This window comes from Antechinus flavipes, chromosome 1 (genome assembly GCF_016432865.1).
Source record: "Antechinus flavipes isolate AdamAnt ecotype Samford, QLD, Australia chromosome 1, AdamAnt_v2, whole genome shotgun sequence".
NCBI lineage: Eukaryota > Metazoa > Chordata > Mammalia > Dasyuromorphia > Dasyuridae > Antechinus > Antechinus flavipes.
In genome coordinates, this window is record NC_067398.1 from 382,959,182 (window position 1) to 382,983,301 (window position 24,120).

General features: G+C 34.2%; 1 protein-coding gene across 1 annotated transcript in view; it reads right to left on the reverse strand.

Moving 5' to 3' along the window:
- Positions 1 to 1,652: 1,652 nt before the first annotated feature.
- The window catches only part of LPCAT1 (lysophosphatidylcholine acyltransferase 1), a 155,101-nt gene continuing 132,633 nt past the window's right edge, over positions 1,653 to 24,120 (reverse strand). The window contains exons 12-14 of the mRNA XM_051969810.1: positions 23,264 to 23,362; positions 16,620 to 16,761; positions 1,653 to 7,869 (exon numbers count right to left, since the gene is read on the reverse strand). Coding sequence (XP_051825770.1) covers positions 7,685 to 7,869; positions 16,620 to 16,761; positions 23,264 to 23,362 — 426 coding nt within the window. The 3' untranslated portion in view covers positions 1,653 to 7,684. The remainder of the gene's footprint in view (positions 7,870 to 16,619; positions 16,762 to 23,263; positions 23,363 to 24,120) is intronic.

Genomic DNA, 24,120 nt, shown 5'->3' on the forward strand with positions numbered 1-24,120 from the left:
GTCATGTTTCATCTTTTGTATGTGTCCTTTTAAAATCTAAATCAGAGATTAATCTATGCAGTCACAGTGATTTCAGATAATTAGAGATGGAAGAAACCTCAGGTTAGTTCAAGCTTTAGTTTTTATAGGAGAAGAAATGGCAGAATCAGTTTTCTTGACTACAAATACTTTGCTTTTCCCACTAACCAACATTCTCTCTTTAGATGTCTCCATTGTTTTCCATCAGGAATATTTAAGATATTTCGAGAATTTAATTTAATTTTTTTTTGGATATGTTTCTATCCCTCTTCAGCCATCTTCCTTTTTCAGTACTTTAGTATTTGTAACTGTCAGTCAATCTGTGACTTCTCTGAACTTTTTGAAATTGCTTTCCTAAAGTTGAAAAGATAATTACTTAAGCATACTAAGTCCTCCCCCGTTCCTTATCACAAATCACAAAGCAAAATGATCACCTTGATCAAAGTTTTTCAATATTTTCAACCTACTGCTAATCAACTTTGTCCTTAAAGTACTTAATTACTTCTCTGCCTTTTAAAAGAGAAAATCATCACCAAGGTGTAATTTTAAAAGATACTTTGCTTTTAACTTATAACAGAAATACAGATAATTCTTATCCTGCTTTCATTATTACATGTCTACTATTGATCTTCTCTGCCACTTTTGCGGCCATTTTTAGGAAAGTATTATACATAATTTCTATCAGCTCAGCAAAGTATTAGAGGTCGGCATGTCTTGGGTTGATCATTTTGTTGAATCTCAACACCAAAAAGTCACTGTTGATGATATTGGGGAAGGAAAAAAGGGGAAAGAGGTCTAAAGGAGATATGATACTGAATGACAGATGGAGCTCAACTCAGTAGAATTTCCATAATTAGAATTTCCTCTTACATTAGCAGTGATCACTAGTTATTTCTTTGCAAAAAACTCAGAATAATCATATTTGTTTCCTGAAGGGTTCTACAAAATGGAAAAAAAAAAGTTCTAAATCAGGTGGCACTCCAAGTGTTTCCTAACTATTACTAACAATGAGAAGAAATGTGGATATTACTCTCCTGTAGGTTGGATTTGGTTGAATGAGGCTTTATTAGCTATAATAATCTCCCCAACTCATTCTAGGAATCTTCCTCCTAGATGTAGTCCTCTCACCCTACCTTCCGCTAAACTGAGAAAGCTTTCTTTGGAGAAAAATAACTTTTCAGTTCATTTTTGTTTCTCTAACTCTTTAGCTTTGAATTTTCTGAAAACCTTTAGATGAACAAAACTGTAAGTCCAGTATATTCAAAATTCTGGAGAAAATAATGGACCTTTTTCATCTGCGAAATGGTATAATTCCCTATTTTCCAGGCTGTTAAAAGCAAAATAGTTTACAAATTCTAGTGTTACATAAATAGGTATTATAATTACACTATTACATACACTTTAATTTTACCCTTCATATTCAAAGAAGAATTGGGTACTTATTGCAAGAATATTTTGAGGCATTAGTGTTTATTCCAATTTAGGTCTTACATATTTACATTTTGTAGTAGAAAAATATTTATAGGCAGAACTTGAAGGAATTCCTTCCCTTCTGCCTTTTTTCTTTCCATCTTGCCTTCTAAACCAAATCAATGCTGCTATAACCAAAAAATAATTCACAAAACAAACATAAATCAATTGCTTAACAGCTACTTTTTTTTTTATTTGACTTAACACTGAAAAGTCAACTTACAATAAGCCAATCACAAGAAAAAATGTTCAACTGTGAAGAATGAGCAGTGATTCCACAGTGCACATTAAGACTTTCAAGGAGTCTCGTGAAATAACAAATACTGACACTTATTTATTACCTTTGAGAAAATCAGCATTTCTCTCAAAGTATCATTCAAAATTATATAACTGGATTGTTGCTTGGCTGAGGGTAATCCATAGTATTTTACAGTCAATATCAAAACAAGACATAATTTTACAATTAACAAGAAAAATTCTCAAATTGAGGTATTCTTTTAAGAAAAAAATTTTTTTTTACTAAATATTACTATATCATGTGAGATACAGTTAAATTAGATTTGTACTATTTAAAAACTTGAGAAAATATACAAAATGTTCAAAGTTTCCAATGGATGTGCTTTTTCTATACAATTTAATATAAACCATAAAACCAAGTTTTTGGTTTTTTTAAGCCCCCAAAGCAATTAAATATCATTGGAATGGGAGGGATAAAGATTAAGGATTCACCTATGGTCAAGCTTTCACCATTAATAAGATACAGTGATTTTTTTCTTTTTAAATTAATTATGAAATGATTTGATTCAATGCAAGATCAGTGCACTTTGGTACCTGGGACATGGATGCTATTTGAGAGATGCATTTGAACCAAGAAATATCAATTATGCCACAGTAAAAGACATTTTTAAAAAGAGAGAGCTTCAAAAAGTATTCTGCATATACTTATCACCACATGAAACCTGATGAATTATTTTGAAATAAAAAAGTATTATGCTTCCTTAAATCACATTTGTAGTCAAGATTTTAGTGTAATGCTCCCCTTCCTTTTAGTGAATTAGTATATTAGAAAAATGCCTTAGACCCAGGAGACATTAACCAGAGGCAGGTGTCATGCATAAAACTTCTGGACTTTCTCCTCTATTAACATAAAGATCATTCTGAATGGCGTCTTTGAGTGGTTCCTTTTTTTGGGGGGGGGTGGGGGGTGGGGAAGAAGGGATATATAGAGACAAGGAGAACACAGAATGGAGGAGATATTTGAGTTGGAAAGAGATGAAGGAAAGTGAAGAGTATTTCACTAATCAACAACCATTATTAAATGTCAAATGTATGCCAGGAAAAAAAATTAAACAGTTCCTGCATTGAACAAGCTTACATACTTGATGTGAAAAAAAACTATAAAGGATTCAGATACGGCTTAAATTCTTCTTTCTCCATTGATACCTGTGGAGCAGACAGTAAAAATCATTAGGAGTTTTCATTGCAAAGTATGATTGTTACCTAGGAATAGCCAGCAGATATTTGTTAGAAATGATTATTATGTACAAAATATAGATGTAATTTAAATAATATCTATAGGGAACTATTAGCACAATATAATTTTGCCATATAGAACCCTTCTTTGTAATGGTGTAAGGATTACCTATTATGGGTGGCTTCATCTTTTCTTTTAACAAAGATGATTTTTCTTAGGAAGAAAACTGGATATAATGGAAGAACCAAACATATTATCTCTGACAGGATGGAATTACCTCATGTAAATGAAGGAAAAGGTCTAAGTTTTCAATTTCAATAAACTGAAAGAACATTTATGTTCCAGGAGGGGATAGGATCTGGATAAACAATTTCACTTAAAATTGTGATCCTGTGATCCACTTCCTGGATAAAGAAATCCCTCTACCAATAAAGATACAATATGTTCTTTTTCTATAATTAATGGTCTCAGTGGGTTGCCCAGAGCATTGTAAGGATAAGTCACTTGTTAATGATTACACAGTTGGCCAGATCACTACCAGATCAGTGGCAGCAATTGAATCCAGGTCTTCACTGGCTTTGAGACCAGAATTCAATCCATTATACCATCTTCTCTTAGTAGGTACAACATCCAATATTGGTTTAAAATATGACCCCTTTATTAGATGCAGTGCAATAAAGAATCTTCAAGAGTACTGTTTCAAAGATAGTTGAATATTAAGATTTCAACATGAAGATAAATGTAAACCACTTTTTTGGGGGAGAGGGGGAAATAATATAACTCCTGTTTGAGATTAGACTCTTTCCTCTTGTTGGGTGCGTGGTCCAGTACCAAGATAATTTGGTGGTTTTCTGTACCCTAAAGGAGTGGGGAATGAAGAAAGAAAAGGAAGGATGCCACACTCACCTTTTTTGCATGAATACAGCAAAAATCAGACCATGACTGGAGCAAGGGGAAGCCAAAACAGCTTCACAGCTTAAACAACACTGCTATCCAATAGATTCATTATCATAGGGATAAAAAGCCTGTGCTTCCTGCAAGGGGAATATTGAGTTTTCCAAGGGGATCAGGCTATATGGACAGCATGTTGCTGTAGAGCTCTAAACACCCCACCCTTCAGTGAGCAGGGGACTGGTACTACTGGAAGAAGAAATATGAGGCTAAGAGATGTTATTTAGGAGGTGAGTGGTTTATGCCCTCCAGATATAAAAACAAAGCTTATTGTTTAATTAAAAAAAAAAAACATTTATCTATGATTAAATTAAAATCTTTCTGATGAACCTAGAGAGAAATTAGGAATTATAAAAAGTTAAACTCACTTCCTCAGTCACTATCCCAGAAAAAAATTATAGTGCTATATTACTGAAGATCATGGCATATTGTTAAAAGCTAGCTTATATATAGCCATGGTTATTAAAAGACATTCTGTAGAAAGAGTTAAGTATTTCTGTTTTTTCAACATTTATAATTTTATAAGGGGCATCAGATACAGGATTTATATACTACCCTGATTAGACTGTTTAATGTAAACAAAGTACTAATATGATATTAGAAGCAGACAAACAGCAACCATGACTTGAAGTCTCAATCCTAGATACACAGTAACTTTTAAAAAAGGGTTCTAAATAGAATATTTCTATGGTTTTCCTTTTACCTCCATATATACATATATATAATTGTTTTTGCTGTAAAATGATTCTTACATAGAAAAGTACTACTGTAAACATTAACTTTGGTTAAATTTGCCCTCCAAAATATATGACACATCTAGTTTGATCTTTACAATAAAAGACAACATGTAACAAAATATATGCTTAAGTATATAAGATTTTTACATTTTATTACTTCAACATTTAAAATTCAAAATTATTTTTTGTGATAGACAATGACAAAATGAATGTGACTGTCCCCATTTATCCCCCACCCTCCCAACATATACATTCACAGGCTTCAACAGCTGTTTCATGCCTGCTAATTCTGGTTTTCAAAACCATGGTAGCATAAAAAGTATTAAAGCTCTCCTTTCTCCCCAACCTGACAAAAAGAGTCATTTACCTTAAGATTTATCTACATTCACAGTTCTGAATGCACATGAACTATTTAGCATTATTACATAAGAAAAACAGTAAATCAGGAGGTACAAACATTCTATACAAGTCTGTGGATCAGAGATTTTTTTTCTGAATATGCCCAATGACATATATCATACAAAAATCACTTCATATACAGACCTGAAAGAATTGAGGCAACTTCAGAATTGGGCTTTTTTTTTTTTTGGTCCCTTCCCCTCAGGATCTCAGCTCTATTAACTTCTTTCATTTACCATTTAAAAAATACCATATTTGAACATTGGATCTTTCTTTTAAAGGACACAATGAATATTTATTCACTATATAAAATATCTACTAATAACTTTTAGCTACAAAGTCCACATCTGAGTTGTTTTGTGTCCAGTATATCCTATGAGGCTCTGAAATTCATTCTAGTAGACTTATTTCACCCTTGATCTGAATAAAAAATAGAAATCTACATTCTTATATAGAAATTAGCAAAATTCACAAAGAAATTTGACTGTTATCTAAATAGGACTGCAAAATTTCAAGTTTTCAAAATCCTTACTGGTAGAAAGAAAAAAAAAACTTAAAGATCCTTAATGAAAATGAGACTTTTACTCTATTTTCCTGGCATTTTGTAAAAGTGATGCCTAAGATAAAAAAAAATCCAGTTCTGTTTATAAATGAAAACTTTAGTCCAGAGGCATATATATGCTTTAGGAAACATGCTAGAACATGTGACCAATTATTGGACTTCAAAAATGAATTTTTGCTTAATTATGGCTAGAAAGGAATGGAAAATTATATACCACAAAATGGATCAAAGGGGAAACCATATTATTCTGTCCTCCAAACTTCCTGGAAGCATCACTTGTATTTTTATCTCTCTGACACAAAGAGAACAATTAAAAAAAATACATACATATATATATGTATTTTTTTTTCTATACACATATCCCAGTAAAACTGTTTCCCTTCCCCCTCCCAGATATGAAGGAATTTTCTCATCTATTTTACCAGGTGACACTTAGAGTTCAACATTTTAGAAGGGGGACAGGTAATATGGCAAATACATAAAGTTGCACTAGTGCCTGCAAACCAAACTCCAGAATCTCTATGCTACTATATTTTCTTCTACAGGACAAGTTCTGTTTTGATATTAATGTAATAGACAGATTTTTCTCTCTCTTGGAAGACTGAATAGACAGGAAAAACATTCCTAGTTCATTTTCCTTCCACTCATTCCTAGCCCCTAAGCTTAAAAAAGATCTGATTGCATACAAATAATTAATGGGGGAGGGAGAACGACTCAAACTAATTTGACAGAAAAAATTTTAAGATATTTATTTTTCTACTCCGAATATTATTGCAGTTTACCAAAGCAATTAAAATAATACAATAACCTGAAATGTTTTGAACTCCTTTCATTGAGTTATCTTTCACTTTTTTTGTCCTTATAGATAAGATTTTCAGCAATATGCAAATACTTTGATTGGGGATTAAGCTATATTGAATTAAATCAATTTACAACAGAATCCTAAAGTTGTCAATATGAAATAAAAATTCACCAAATAGGAATCCTAATCCACAATTAGTGAAAATAGCTAAGATATATTTGGTTAGGGGCTAGACTATTAAAGAGTACCTTTATGAGCCAACAGACTTCAAGTGGCTAGGATAGCTTCCTTCAATAGAAATCTATTTGGAATTTTAAAACAAAGCCAAAACCAAGAGTTTAGTACATATACTACTTAAAAAAAAAAAAACCCAAACAAACCCAGAACTATAATTAAATATTCCTCACACACTTTTATGGGGTTGTTGGGGGAGAAGAAGAGAGGAAACACAGGAAAACAATTCCCTTTCACAAAAGTGTTGAATATTTCCTGAAGTATCTAAATGAAAATTACAAAAATATTTATAAGCTCCCACACAGATTTAAACACATATAGAAAAGAGAAAATGCATCCTCCACATTTTGTATTTGTGGAAGATAGCAAGTCTTTTAGAGTAGCTCCAAAAACACACACAACAAATTAAATTTTTCAAGTGGAGACAAAGAATGTCTTGGGGTCAGAGCTCCCTACCTTTTTGCACTACCATGGAATGACAACATAAAAGACTATTCGTAATGTTTTAATGAAAATTAAAAACCAGATTTTTAGACCATTTTGTGCCTTCCAAAAACTAACCAATATCCTTTGCATAATTTGTTAAATTCAGTACTGAATATAGCCTGAATTTAACTGTCCTCAAACACAGAAAAACACTAATCACCAAAGTGCACTTAAGACCACAGCAGCTACATTATTATTCTTTATACGTGCACACTCTTTAAGACACTTTGTACATAAAATTAAAACAATGGAATATAAATAAGGATGTGCCTTCTTTTCAAATACACATACAGTACAAGGAAGGTAGCACATTCACAGTCTTGGTGCTCACAGACTTTTTATAAAGAAATAACAACAACAACAAAAATCCAAACCCAAATATTTCCAGACAAGTTTGAAGACAATAAATTTACATTGTATGGGAGACTAAAAAAAGAAAGGGGAATTCTCACAAGTAACAGGGAGTATATATGTCATGTGTATTGGAATGATAATGGAACCTAGGCAAGGGCTTCTCCTCTTCACCAGGAGAAGGAGATGATGCTTCATTATTAGTTCAATTTCTTCTGAAAGGGGTTGCTCTCATCTTCAGTATTTTCAGGGCTGAAGTCAGTACAGAAACCATTAGGAGTTGGAGCAGAGGGTGTTTGAACACAGCTTTCAAAACTTGCTTGATCTGGATATAAATATTCTTCTGCAAAGTCTGGGTATACTTCTGCAAATCTGCTGAAGTCAGCTAGAAAAAAATAAAGACATTTTGTGTTATGTGGGCTCCAGGTAAAAGGCAAAATTTTAGGGTTATGGGAGAGTGGCACTGTGTTTTGTCCATGTGCCTACTTAGAACACAGACCTTTCCTATAGACTGTGGCTTCTGTGGCTTTTCAAGGGGACATAGAGAAAGAACATTTGGGATCCTTCCTTGCTGAGAAATACTTATCTATCACCCAGGCTGCAATTATACTGTGCAAGCAGGATACAGTTCAATGTGTGAATGTAGGTAAATTTAAAATATTCCTTGCTATTCTCTCTACTACAATCACATCTCAGTCTAATACTGCAATGTGGCACAGTAGTATCCATGAATTCTAAAAAGGCATAACTGTGGAACACAATTCTGATGTTGCCTACCTATCCTTCACTAAGATTTTGTATCCATCATTCACAAATTAGCCTTGATAAATTTGAAGGGGCTCATCATTTAAAGGTATGAGATGTGGGGGTAAGGGAAGCACAGAAAAATTTTCATCTATATCAGTGAGGAAAGATGCAAGTCATAGGTAAACCTTCTAAGGATGCCATTTTGGTCTAGGTGTTCAGATAATGAAAAACAATGTTAGTAGATAGAATGCTAGATCCCAAATCACCAAAACCTGGATTCAAATCCTGCTTCAGACAGTTACTAGCTATGTGACTTTGGTCAACTCACAACAACAATATCTAACCTTTACATAGTGCTCTAAGGTTTGCAAGGTGCTTTACAAATATTTCATTTTATTCTCACAACTATCTTGAATAGTAGCTGGTATTTTTATCCCCATTTTTAGTTGAGGAAACTGAGGTACACAAAAGTTAAATGACTTGCTCATAGCCAAAGAATTAGTGTCTCAAGCAGGATTTGAACTTGGGATTTCAATTTCCCTCTCTACACTCTGTGCCACCTAACCATCTCTTTGAATATTAGTTTCCTTATCTGTAAAATGAAGACAATAAAAATCATCCATCTCATAGGGTTAGTGTGGGGAATAAAGTAAGATAACTATATGTGATATTTTGCAAACCTTAGTGCTCACATAAATGTTAGCCATCTAACATTGTTCTCTCAGTGACCCTATCAGCTCTCATGTATTCAACTGTTACTTTTATGCAAAAAACTCCCAGATCTATATGTTAGCTCCAGAGTCTCTCTGAACGTTAGTCTGGCATCACCAAATGCATCTCTCCATGGCATCTCCAACTTAACATGTCTCAAAGAGACATCTTCTCCCCAGTTCTCTTTCTCCATCCCGCCTCGCTCCGCTCCCTTTTTGAAGGGACTACTTTCCTCTTAGTCATCAGGAGTGCAATTTCAGAGAGCAACTCTGTACTCTAATCTATCCCTAATTTATCAATTGCAAAAGTTTTTGCTTCTACCTTAATCAACACACATTTATTAAGTACCTATGTGCAAGGCACTAGAGAAACAAAGAATCAAAGTTACTTTTCACTGGAGCTTCCCTCTATATCTCTTATGTTTATCCCTTCTTTTCCTCTTCTCTCACTCAGTTCAGTCTCTTCCCCTTACACTTACTCCAACAGCCTCCTAATCACATACAATATCTCTTCTCACTAAACTATCTTCCAACACAGCTCCTAAACTGATATTTCCAAAGCACAGATCTAACCACTGCCCTACTCAAGAATATCGAATACTTCTAGCTTCCAAGATAAAATACAAGGTTCTTTGGTAAAATTCTTTCCAATCTGATCCAGTCTTTCCAGATTTCACATATATCATTCTCCCTCACACAATCTATGTCCCAGTCACTTCCTGTTTCTAGTGTTTGCCATCTAATCTCTCATACACCTGCCATTGCACACTATTTCTTACACCTGAAATTCACTCTGTCCTTACCTCCACTTCAGGGAATTTTTGGCTTCTTTATTTATGCTTAGCTCAGATATCTACAATGATAGGAAGACTTACCTGATTCCCTACTTGCCAAAACCCATTCCCCAAATTACTTTGTAAATAATTTGGATTTAATTTTCTATACAGCCATTTTTACTCAACACAATATTAAACACTCTGAGTGCTAAGACTTTTAGGTTTTTGTCTTTATATATTCATAGTACCTATAAGGTTTTTTGTCTGCTAGAGAGGAAGTACTTAACAGATATCTATAATGTTAAATTATTATAATATTTTGAAAGTAGGTTGGCAGATCCTTGAATTTTGGGGTTAAGTGACTTGCCTATAGTCACACAGCTAGAAAGTATTAAGTATCTGAGGTTGGATTTGAACTCAGGTCCTCCTGCCTTCAGGACAGGTGCTCTATCCATTGAGCTATGTAGCAGCCCTATCTTTGAATTTTTTTAAAAAGTCAAATGTTTTCCAGCTGCTAAGTAGCTAAATCTATTATTTTGCTAATTCTGAATTATTCTTTCTTTTAAAAATATATATTTGCATAGCTAAATCTATTATTTTGCTAATTCTGAATTATTCTTTCTTTTAAAAATATATATTTGCATAAATTCTCTGTGTCTCTATTTTCAAGGTTGTAGAGACCTTGTGACACCCCCCCTTAAAAAGAATGATCTTTGCTATATTAATAATCTATTATTGAATTAGTACTAAGGTTTTTTCTCTGCCTTTTCCTTTTTTAAAAATCAGCCCCTGTAAGTTATTTATGCAACCTTTGAAGTGCAGGGCCCATAATGAGATGAAATCTTAGGCTAAACTAGCCCAAATGAAAAACTCAAATCTGATCAAAAGGTAGATGAATTTTAGTTTAGGTGACTTGGTAGATTCTGAGCCCATTGTATTTTAATCAGACAAGTCTGGCTAGAAGTGGATTTCCCTTTTGTCAACATTATCCTAGAGGAGGTAATATGGATATAGAGAAGTTCCTTTGACTAAGACTGAGTAATCAGAGTCCTGTCCCCCATACCCTCATTAGAATAACCACCTTCATTCTCTATTAACCAATCAGAACTTACTACCATTAAGAACGCCCACTCTTCTAAGGGCATATAAGTGTTGAAGGGGTTCCATGAGGGGTTTTTGGTATTTGAGAGCTTTTATTAATTTTCCACTAGCATAATTAGTAAAATGACTAATTACCCAGAAACTGTCTCTCCAATTTTTTATATATCACAAATAGAACAGATAATAAAAAGGACCCCAAAGGGGGAAAAAAACAGAAAGTTTGAGCTTGTATGGCTAAAAAAAATACCTAAGTTACCTTTTGAATGAAGTTGGGAGTGAAAGGATTTTGCTGCAAGCAGATGAGCTTCATGTTGTATATATCAAATGGACATTTTATACATCAAAGTAGCTGTCCCAAGATAAATACAGTATCTCTCCAAAGATGCTAGATGGTATTCTTGGGTCAGCAGCTTCTATATCTGTGGTCCTTCCATTTTTCTCCATGGCATTCCCCAATATTCATAGAACCACAATTAAGCTGAGCATTCAGAAGTAACATTAATTCTATTTATCCCTTCAGTCTGACATTCTGGTTGAGCCCTTGCCATGTATGAGCACTGGCTAGGGAAAGGCTGGGAGACAGATTCTCAATCTGTGGTGTCATGAGTAAGGCAAGGAGGATGAGTAAAGGATCAGAAGCAGATCCAATCAATTGTGCTTTAAGTAATGTCAAAAACAGCCAAGCAGGGACAAAGGGGAAATGATTTTCAAAGTATGAAAAACAAAAGCCTTGAGGATACTGGCAATTTCTCACTTGCCTCTTTTCCTTGCTTCAATAAAATATATTCAATAAAAAAAAAAAAAACCCAAACATTCCCTCATAGCCCTATTCCTAATAATTGTTAAATACCTTTATTTTTGTTTGGTTAACTTATAGTGAAAATGCTAGCTAGCTTGCTTTTAAGCTCATTTTCCTCTGGGGAAAAAAGTCCACTAAAAATAGCATATTGTGATAAAACTGCTTGTGATGGTAATTGATGGTGTTCTTTAGTAACTTTACAGTATAAACTATTTTTTGAAGAATATAATAAATCCCAGGCTATTTTACTTTTCTTTTGTGGATATTATCTAAAGAAAAAAACCACTAGTTTGGACTTTTATACTAATAAGCTATGTCATACCAAAACAATATAGAATGACAAGCAGCAGCTGTTCCAAACTTCCTTCATTGTCAGTGCTCCCTCCACAAGGTTTTGTACAGACATCTTCACCTCCTATTTTACTGAGAAAATTAAATCCATCTGTCATGAGCACCCTCATCTACCCCACCTCAAACCCTTTCCACATTTTTTCCTGCTCTCTTCTCCTTTCTTCTACTCTCTGAAGAGGAGAGAGCTCTTCTGCTGGCAAACCCCTCTCCTTGTGTTCTTGATTCTAACTCTTTGCATCATCTCGAGTAGGCTGCCCTATTGTGCATTCTGTCATCCCTACCCACCACATTCACTTGTCCTTCAAACTTTCCTATTTCTATTGAACATGACACTACTTTCTGAGTCACCTAGATTCTCAAGTAGGAGATAACCTGGAATTTTCTCCTTCCTTCACTATACTGTACCATTCAGTGAGTTATCATGTCCTCCCCAGCAGAAGTAACTTACATGGAACCCACTCCTGAGAGCTGTAGGAATCAGATTAAAATGTAATCAGGAAATAATTAACACCATATAAAGAAAAACAGAATAAACATAAATAATGTTAATATGTAGTTTTTTTAGGTCAATATGCAGTTTGTGGAGATCTTTTTTGTATAATTTACTGACCCCCATTTCTAATTGAGTTTGATACCATTGCTCAAAGTAGCTTTCATATCATTCCTCAGTTTCCACTCCCATAGCTACTACTCCAATAAAATCCTCATTGCCTCTCTTCTCTATTGTCATGGTCTTCAAATGGGCACTTTCCTCCTAATATCATTCTCCAGAGTTATCAAGTTAACTTTCTGGACACAGACACCGAACTAGGTCATCTTCTTGCTCAAAAATCTTTAGGAACTTTTATATCTCACCTGGTATCTACCCTTTATCTTTAGATTTACTTTCTATTATTCCCAGGCAAACTGGATTACTTGGCTGTTCTCTGAAACTCTATAGATTCTGTCTCACCTCAGTGCCTTCCCATAGTCAACACTCCTTACCTCCCCCTCTCAGAGTTTTCCTGGAGTTTATCAACCTCAAATTATCTGGACTATTTGCTTCTGTATGTTCAAGGTGAAATTCAGGTAAGTGTTTCTGATTATCTGAACATCTAAGAAGTTGAATTTAGCTCAGATCTTTTTCACTATATACTGCTATACCACTTCCTCCTTCTGATATTAAGGATACAGAGATAAAATAAGATACGTATTTTGTAGTCAAGAAGCTTATATATACCTGTAATAACAGGGTCAGACACATAGTAAATAAGCCAGACTGACACTCCATTTTCCCTTCATAAATTACCTTATATTTATTTACTCATTTGTTTCTGTGTGTACATTTTGTATCCTCTTCCCTCCAGATTACAAACCATGTGAAGATACAAACTATTTGTCTTTTCGCAAGATCTTTGTATTTTTAAGTGCATGATTTGGAGCCCTACAAATATATAAGTCCTTCATAAACAAGAAGTGAGAATTGAATAGAACTTATGCAGTCCAAAGTGATAAATTCTACCTGGAATCTGTTATTTATTGAAGGTTCAATCAGCCATCAAGCATTTATTAAGCATTTCATTTAGGTCAAACCCTGCACTTCTAGGTGGCACATTGGATAGAATTATGGGCCTGGAGTTAGGAAGACTCATCTTTTTGAGTCCAAATCTGGCCTCAGACATTTAGTTGCTGAATGACCATAAGCAAGTCACTTAACTCTGCTTCAGTTTCCTCATCTGTAAAATAAGCTGGAGAAGGAAACTGCAAACTACTCCAGTATCTCTGCCAAGAAAACCCTAAATGTCGTCATGAGGAGTCAGAAATGAATGAAATGACTGAACAACAATGGGCAAATACTGTGTTAAACACAGGGGATATAAAGATGGACAAAAACACAGTAACTGCTCTCAAGGAATTAAATTTTGGGGAGAGACATGTAAATAACTAATACACATACGATATGTATCAGAGTAGAAGTGAGTGATATAGAGAATACTCAACTCTGGGAACAACCCACATTCCACAAAAACCAAGGGAAAAAAAAGTTGTACTGTGAAGTGGCCACAGGTCTCCAGGGTCATGAAGGGTCACACATGACTGAACAACAAAAATGGAAAGTCATTTCAGAGAAAAAAGGAGAACGCATTTCTATAGCATTGCTATTTATTTATTTTTGGCTGAGGCAATTGGGGTTAAGTGACTTGCCCAGGGTCACACAGCTAAGAAGTGTTGTGTCTGAGGCCAGACTTTAACTTGGGTCCTCCTAACTTCAGGGCTAGTGCTCTATTGTGCCATCTAGCTGTCCCCCACTATGTACTTCTTATAAATATTATTTCAATTAATTTCATAACAATCATAGGTGGTAGGTACTTTTATTATTTCTATTTTACAGTTGAGGTAACTGAGGCAAACAGGATTAAATGACTTGCCCATGGTCACACAGCTAGTGAGTGAGGAACTCAGTGTTCCTTTGGTCCAGTGCTCTCTCTCTTCACTGTGCCACCAGCTATCTCCAAGTTACAGAAGGTCTCCTGCAACTTTCTCCTGCAGCAGGTGGGAGCTGAAGCAAGGTTTGAAGGAAGCTAGGGAAGTCAAAAGGGGGAACTGAGGGGCAGAATATTCCAGGGATGGGGAACAATTAGTATAAAGTCACAGAGTCAGGAAATGAAGTGTCAGTCTGGCTTATTTACTATGTGTCTTACCCCATTATTATAGCTATGTATTTGTGTATATTATATATATATTACATTATATATGTTATATTATTATTATATTTATATTATATGTGTGTGTGTATGTATGTATCCTTAACTGCAAAATATGTATCTTAGCTTATCTCTGTATCCTCAATGACAAGGGTAGCTGAGTGATACAGCAGAGAGAGCACCAGACTAGAAAGAGAAAAATATGAACTCAAATCTGACTTCTTAGATGTTTACTAGCTGTCTGACTCTGGACAAAAGCATTTGACCTCTATTTGCCTCAGTTGCTCATCTGTAAAACGGCCACATACTTGATGAAGGAATTGGTAAACCACTTCAGTATCTTTGCCAAGAGTCATATATGACCGAATGACTGAAAAAAATATCCTCAAAGTCAAAAATGCTATTTTGTTTAAGTAGACAGTTAATAAATAGAAAAGGAGACAAGAAATGACCTACACCTGGGAAGTATCTCATAAGATGCACAGAAGGAGGGAAGGATCAAACCAAATGCTCAGCATGGAGTGTGAATTCTTAAAGTCTTTGATTGAATTCATAATATCTAATAGACTTTTGTTCTTTAGTTAATTGGCCACAGTCTAGAATAATTAGAGAAGAGATCTCTTAAAAGAACTCAGTCTAGGCCTGTGTGTATGTATTACTTGGCTTCTACTAGATAATCATGGAGTTTGCACCAAAGGAATTTATGTGGCAGATTCCAGTTATCAAAAACATCAATACAATTTTTTCACTGCTGAAATCGTTTATAGCCAGTGACACCTTGTGGAAAACACTGAAATGATTTTGCTTAGAAACATTCCACAGAAACAACCTGTTAGAATGCTTATCTTTTCAGAGGGGGAAGGAAGAGAGTAAAGAAGAGAACTTGGAATTCAGAATTATTTTTTTTTTACATGTAGTTGAGAAAAATAAAACATGAACAAAATAAAATTAAAAAGAGAAATATTTCACAATAGCTCTCTTTTTGAAAGATTACCCAGCCATTTTCTTTGGAAAACAGAAATAACCTGATCATTTGTCATGTAATTTTTTGATTTCTTGAAATCTTAGTTGGATATAGCTTGTGTTTACCTTGTGTTTAAATTAAGACACCATCATTTTTAACATTTAGAAAAGAAAGACATGAAGAAATCACTTTAGATATACTTTGTGAAAAATAGCAACTGCTTAATTTTCTTTAGTGATAAAAAAATCATCTAATAAATGGTGGTGAGGATATCAATAAGTATTTTTCCTTCTTATAAACTTAAGTGGTAGTAAATTGAGTTCCATACTTCTCAGTTCTCTGGTGAAATCTCTGACTGCTTAGTCTAAACACAGCATTATCTTAAATTCATCATTATCATGGGTTCTTAAAATGATACCATAATTTTGTGACATTCAAGAATAATGACTACATTAAGAATTAGAAAGCCTAGGATTTAATTTCTGTTTTCCCACTATTAATGTTGAGTGAGTTCCTAAAATGTTATGTTCCTTTGGTTTCCTCCATGTAAAATAAGACTCTTGATCATCTCTTTGTAGACAATCTACAACAAAAAACAACCAACTCAAATCTCAAACGAGGCAATTTCGGCTGTTTAGCACATCCTGGGGTCACTTCCGCCTGGGCCATTAGTTCCTATGTGGTCAGGAAGAATTGAATCTTAATTTTATTATATAACAAATAAAGTACAATTAGAAAGGCATATTTCAGTTATAAATATAAGTAGCTTTCTCATTATGCATTTAACGAGGGGAACCAGTCTCTGATAAGTTCTGGAAATCCCCCATTACTTATTGCTTTGGAAATTCTGTCAAGGATGAAAAAAGTAGTATAAAGATAATAAAAGATAATTTTTTTGGGGGGGAGAGGAATATTTCATTTGTTGTAAATTATTGACCACAAATAATTTGTAATACAGACTCTCTGGGACTACCTGGAGTTTCAAAAAAACTTTGGAACTTACCGAATGTGATTTTCTCCTTTTCTTCCTCATCTATAGCTCTAAAAAGATCAGTGACATTAAGCTCTGAAACACCTATGGCAGTTTTCAGAATACAAGCCAAATCCTCTGCTTTTATGCTTCCATCTTCCTGTGATTCGTACATCTGAAAAGGCACAACAAAACTTCATTTATACTCTTCCTTTTCCCTCTGTTCAAATTCTGTCTATCCTTCATGACCCATGTCAAATTCTATCTCCTTTGTAAAGCATTGCCTGATGATATCAGACTATATATATGGATAATCCCCTTTTCTATATGTATCTAACATCTAGAGTACTCATTTTGGAACTTACTGTTAAATGGATATTTACTGAACATATAAATAATATGAGACTATAACTATACTACAGGTATGTAAGCTATAGTCTCATATTACTTATTATATATATATATTTCTTTTCCTCCTCTTTTCTACTTCCCTCCCTACTTAATTTCCTTGTCTTTGTTTCTTTGTCTGTCTTGCCAAGATAGATGGATGACAGGGTCAAATCAAAAACAATTTTAAGATCAAATATGTCAAAAAATGTGGATATAAATATTAAAAACTCATTATCCGTCTGGATTCCAACATTGAAGACTGATGCCATGGAGATCTGGGTTAAATTTCTCTACCCACTCCCTTCCAAATGCTAAATAACATTTATACTCATATTTAAGTTCCTATCTTCCTTTATCCCAATCCCCCCACTCCCACCCAGTGGCATTTCATCATTGGGACACATAGCCAAGGACTACAGGGCACAAAGGGCTTGGGAACTCAGCTCCTTATATCTTAACAGGATCTCTTCCACCTCCTATTCAATGATTCTTCTGAGTTTAGAAGTTTGAGTTTTGTATAAGAAGGAAGAAGTAAGAGACCATCCTCATGAGATCCCAAACACTTCCAGATTCTTTTTTGCATGAATTTGGATCAGAATGTATATTGTAGACATACATAACAGCTATTCTAGAGATATGTTGCCAATCTGCAAAATGGCCAGGATTGTGGAACAGAACTTGGAGGAGCTGGCTAGTAAGAGATGGTCTTGAAGGCATCTACTGCATAGAACAATCAAATGGGTGTTAAGGAAGGCAAAATGGAGGGAGGAATTCACTAGGCCACATGATCCTGCTACACCCTGCCCTGAGAATTTCCTACCTAGATACTAATGATGTTGTTGGCTGGCACCCATGACTTGAATAATCTAGCTGCACAAATTGCAGTTGAAATGCTCACATTGATCACAATCAATCAGATTTTTTCCATATCTGAACTAGGTTCTATATTTATTGACTAGGTTTTAGCCTTGTCAATAAATTCCAGTGGCTCTCTATTATTTCTAGGATTGCATATACAATCCTCTGTTTGTTTTTTAAAGTCCTTCATAGCTGGTTCCTTCTTACCTTTCCAGTCTCACATTTTATTCTCCTCTACCTACTCTGTGATCCAGGGACCCTGGCTCCTTTGCTGTTTCTCCCATAAGACTTTCTATCTCTCTTCATGCCTTGGTGTTGACAGTCTCCCAAGGCTACAATACTCTTCTTCCTCGTCTCTGTTACTTGGTTCAAATAAATACTCTCTCTTTCAAAAAGCCTTTTTAAGTCTCTCCTAATGCCAGTACCTTCCCACTGAAATTTTCTCCAATTTATCATATATATATTTTTTGTATGTATACAGCTGTTTGCATATTGCCACTCCCATTAGACTGTGAGTTTTTTAAAGACAGGGATTGTTTTTATCTTTCTTGGTATTCTTACCACTTAGCAAAGTGCCTGACATATAGAAAATTCTTAATAAATTCTGAATATCTGACTGAATGCAAACTTCAAGAAGACAAGAAATACAGCTTATGATTCTTTTATAAACCTTACAGTGCTTGGTACAGAGCTGAGAATATACCCAAACTCTTAGCAGACCTTTTCTGATCTAGATAACACTAATTCACATTTTATGTTGCAGCTAGATCCTGATTAGTGTGAACAGAATCTTCTGCAGTGGTAACTTGGATTCACATTTACACTATTTGAAGTTATAATTATGTACTTTGTTCTAGCCCACTGGAAATAGTCAGTGAAAATTTAAATAATGTAGCCATTTCAGCGGATTTATCATGTACACTAATTGGGACCTGGCTGTATTTTGGAAAAATTACTGCCTTACATTTTGTGTTATTTTAGATACAAGCCATACTGAGGGACAAAAGACTTACAACGCAAATTAATGGTTTTTTAATAAGACAAAGGGCAATGGTGCAGTCTTCTTAAGAGAATAAATTTTTACATTAAGAACAATTTCTTCTTTATTAAGATGGGGACAATAAAATCTGGCATCATCTGCTCCACAGGATTTTTGTGAAGAAAGTACCTTGTAAAACTTAAAATCTTAATTACTATTATTGACAATAAAAATTAATGGCAGCAATAATAATTATCAACATTATTATTGTTGTCACTAAGTAGAATTGAGTGATTGCCTTCTATGTTTCTTTTCAAAAGCTCTTTAATCTAATTTCTGGTATCAGAGAAGGGAGAAGTGATTAGAAAGAAGCTTACAGAAAAAAGGCCTGGGAATTTTAGAGAACTGCAAGCTTGGAATTAGTCAAAAGTATGACGTTATATCCACAAAACTAATTGCTCTTCTTAATCTATGGCGTTAAAACAAGAAGGATGACAATGGACTGTATTTAGTTCTGGCTGTACATTTTAGAAAGATCATTTTTAACAAGGAGAAAACTTAGCAGGTTAATGTGAGGTGTGTGCCAGATAAGGGAATGGGAATGGGAATATTTAACCTGGAGAAAATACAAGATGTAAGGTTTTTCTTCAAGTATCTAAATGGTTTTGCTGTGAAAGAATGGTGAATCTTCCAATTTGACCCAGGGGAGCAGAATTTATGAGATACAAGGATAATATGAAAGTTTACAGAGGGAGATTTTTGTCTTATTTTCATGAAAAACATAAGAATAATTAGAGTCATCCTCACATAAAATAGGCTGCCTTCACAAGTGATGTTGATTTCTTCCAGGCGGTCTTTAAGCAGAAGCTAGAGGGTTATTTAGAGAGGAGAGGGAATTCTTATTTCAGGTACAAGTTAGACTATATGACCTCTAAAGTCACCTTGCAGTAATAAGATTTTATAAGTTCTTAAACATTCAAAGCTATGTATTCAGTTTAGTTTTAGTTTTCAATTCAGAAAAGCTATATATATATATTTTTTAAAAATCTATCTTTTCATGAAGCAAGGAACAGGTAATGGAATGGAGAGCCTGGATTCTAGTTACTGACTTACTATGTGACTCAAGGGCATTCATTTTCCTTTTTATGCAACTCAACAAAATAGGACAATTCCCATGAAGGGGACCCTCTAGTTCTAAAAATGCTATGAATCTACAAAGGTACAAAGGCATTATGATGAATACAGCTTTGTACTCAGTTTTACTTCCAGAGAAATTTTAACTTCAACATAATGAAGTTCTGAAAAAAAAAATCAAAATAAAGCTTAAATGCAACCTGGTAATCTAACTTCCCTTTACAAGGATTATAAACTGGCAAACTTGCATTTTATTTTACCTTCTGTTACTAATGTTGTAAGACACCTGGAGGATAAATGAGGTAATATATACTATGCCATGAGCTTTTCAGAAGAAATGCATTTCATGAGCTTGGGATATTGAACAAGTACTGTATCAGTTTTTAGACAAGAAGGCTATGCCAAGAGCCATGAGATTCTTATTTTTTCTAGGATCGGAGAACAAACAAGTTGTGCTATTATTCTAGAGTAGGTCTTCATTGTCTATAACTGAAAGATCAAAATTTGGTGTGATTAAAGGAATGAGACTGATTTTTTTTAAATTTCCTTTACTAAAATATTCATTGTTATTCATTCCTTTAAATTGACATTAGCTAATATTTATATAGGGCTTTAAAGCTTTCGACTTGATTTATATACATCATTTCCTGTAGATTATAACACCAAAAGAAGGGAATATTATCCCATTGAACAGATGGGGAAATTAAGGTTGAGATAGATTGAATGACTTGTCAGCTAGCATGCAAATTTATGAATAAGGACTTAAACTCAAGTCTTTCTATCTCTACTTTCTCCACTATTCTCTAGTATGGAAATGTCAGCCATAAAATTTTGAGCTAGAGTATGATTAGTGATCTCATCCTTTCTAGACATTGTACTTTGAAAGGCAATGTTAAACATGTATAAACTTTTATAGAACTGTTGTTCAATAAAGTAAGGAAAGGCAAGAAAGCAATGGACATAGTAACTACTACAAAGTAAATGAAAAGAAAATACAAACCAAAATATTTGAAATTCATGTTGTAAAATTAGAAAGGGAAGAGAAAAGAGAAGGAAAAGGCATTTATATAGGGCCCATTATGTTCCAGATACAGGGCTAAGTGCTTCATACAAATAGTATCTCATTTGATGCTCACAATAATCATATGAGATAATTAAGTGACTTGCCCAGGGCCACAAAGTTACTAAGTATTTGAGACTAGATTTAAAATTAAGCATTGCATGGCAGAAACTAGGCACTGACCCTCACTTAACACCGTACACCAAGATAAGGTCAAAATGGATTCATGACCTAGGCATAAAGAATGAGATTATAAATAAATTGGAAGAGCATAGGATAGTTTATCTCTCAGATCTGTGGAAGAGGAAGGAATTTGTGACCAAAGAAGAACTAGAGACCATTACTGATCATAAAATAGAAAATTTTGATTATATCAAATTGAAAAGTTTTGTACAAACAAAACTAATGCAGACAAGATTAGAAGGGAAACAATAAACTGGGAATACATTTTTACAGTCAAAGGTTCTGATATTTCCAAAATATATAGAGAATTGACTCTAATTTATAAGAAATCAAGCCATTCTCCAATTGATAAATGGTCAAAGGATATGAACAGACAATTCTCAGACGAAGAAATTAAAACTATTTCTAGCCACATGAAAATATGCTCCAAATCATTATTAATCAGAGAAATGCAAATTAAGACAACTCTGAGATACCACTACACACCTGTCAGACTGGCTAGAGTGACAGGGAAAGATAATGTGGAATGTTGGAGGGGATGTGGAAAAACAGGGACACTAATACATTGTTGGTGGAATTGTGAACACATCCAGCCATTCTGGAGAGCAATTTGGAACTATGCTCAAAAAGTTATCAAACTGTGCATATCCTTTGATCAGCAGTGTTACTACTGGGCTTATACCCCAAAGAGACACTAAAGAAGGGAAAGGGACTTGTATGTTACAAAATGTTTGTGGCAGCTCTCTTTATAGTGGCCAGAAGCTGGAAAATGAAAGGATGCCCATCAATTGGAAAATGGTTGAGTAAATTGTGGTATATGAACGTTATGGAATATTATTGTTCTGTAAGGAATGACCAGCAGGATGAAAACAGAGAGGCTTGGAGAGACTTACATGAACTGATGCTAAGTGAAATGAGCAGAACCAAATCATTATATACCTCAACAATGATACTGTTTGAGGATGTATTCTGATAGAAGTGGATCTCTTCAATAAAGAGAGCTGATTCAGTTTCAATTGATCAAGGATGGACAGAAGCAGCTACACCCAAAGAAAGAACACTGGAAAATGAATGGAAACTGCTTGCATTCTTGTTTTTCTTCCTGGGTTATTTATACCTTTGGATTCCAATTCTCCCTGTGCAACAAGAGAACTGTTCGGTTCTGCACACATACATTGTATCTAGGATATACTGTAACCTATTTAACATATAAAGGACTGCTTGTCATCTGGGGGAGGGGATGGAGGGAGGGAGGGGAAAAATCAGAACAGAAGAGAGTACAAGGGATAATGTTGTAAAAAATTACCCTGGCATGGGTTCTGTCAATAAAAAATTATTTAAATTTTTTAAAAATACAATAAAATAAAATTAAGCATTGCCAGGCCCTGCTCCTCATTCATTATGCCAAAAAAAGTATATGAGAAAATATCTTTCCGTATTCCCTTGCAGAGGTGGGAAGTCCATGGGTGTGGAACATTGTATTTTTACAATAAAAAAAATATTGATCAGTTTTGCTGATTTGTTTTTTTTGGGGGGGGGGAGGGAGGAATTTATAAGGAATGGCTCTATATAGGGAGAAACTGAAATAATGTTAAAAACAAGATATTAATACAAATTTGTTTTAAACACTAGAAGAAGGAAATTTATTAAATGTTAAGAAGAGCTACAAGATCTGATATAACATAACAATACTTTTACTATGGGACTTGATCCTTTCCTTCTATCTCAGTTTGCTAACTTATTGAAAAGGTGACAATGACAAGCCCGTTATATTAGAGTTGTGAATAACTTTTAACTTCCCTCATTTTTAGGGTGAAATTTATTGCATGACCTATCTTAGCTCCTTTTTTGTTTGTTGTTTTGTTTTATGACTTTCCTTTTTAATTTACAAAGTGAACACAATTTTATACTTCTATGGCAATTAAATAATAATATAGAATACATATTCTAAAAGTCAAGCTTAAGTTGCTTCCCTGCAGGTTTATGTTTGTAAAACATTCATGTCTTAGGAAAAAAATGTGACCAGTACTTTACTTTTAGGTTTTCAATTCATATTAAAATGATACCACTTGCCTTAAATGCCAGCTGAATTGTTTCCAAAGTCTTGGACGGTCTACATACTACAGATAATGCAATTACATATTCCCGTAAGTCAATTTTACCGCTTTCATCCTGTAAAAAAAGGAGTCATCTGAGTAATGTTTCACCAACCATGTCAGAATTTAACAAATAATTAGTAATATTAGTAGTAAAATTAGTAATAATTAGTAGTATTAAAATTTAAAAATGGCTATTCATGCAAAACAGCTTATACATATACATAAATGCACACATACACATGTATATACACAAATGTTTTTTTTTTTTAATTTAGTTGCTGAGACATAACAATAGTTATGAAGATTTAGTCTTCAAATTTAAAAGACATTTTCAAGTCAAACTTCTGACATGTATTGGTTGTATGATTCTGGTCAAGTCCCTTAATTTCTCAGGGGAACTGTTTTCCCCTTCCCTCTCTACTTCCAAGCAACTCTCTAAAACTATATATTACAGTGTAGGGGCTAGGCTGCAATGGTAGAAGGAGTTTTCTTAAAGGCAGCTGCTTATACTAATGTTATCATATGTTTGGGGCAAAAAAATTTTTTTCTCATTGTAATCAAGCCAACTTTTGAATTAGTCATAGCAAAATGACTTCTAAAATGCATCATATACAAACATATGATTCAGGAAGCAGCACAGTAAAATAGAGAGGTTGGTGAATCCAGTCAGGGGACACTGGGATCATGCCTTAGCTCTGTTGTTTATTAATCAGTGTGGCCTTAAGAGAGTCACAAACTTTGTGGGCCTCAGTGTCCCCATCTAGAAAAGGAAATTGGACTAGACAACCTCTAACCTTTCTTTCAGCTTCATACTTGGTTTTCTATGATTTT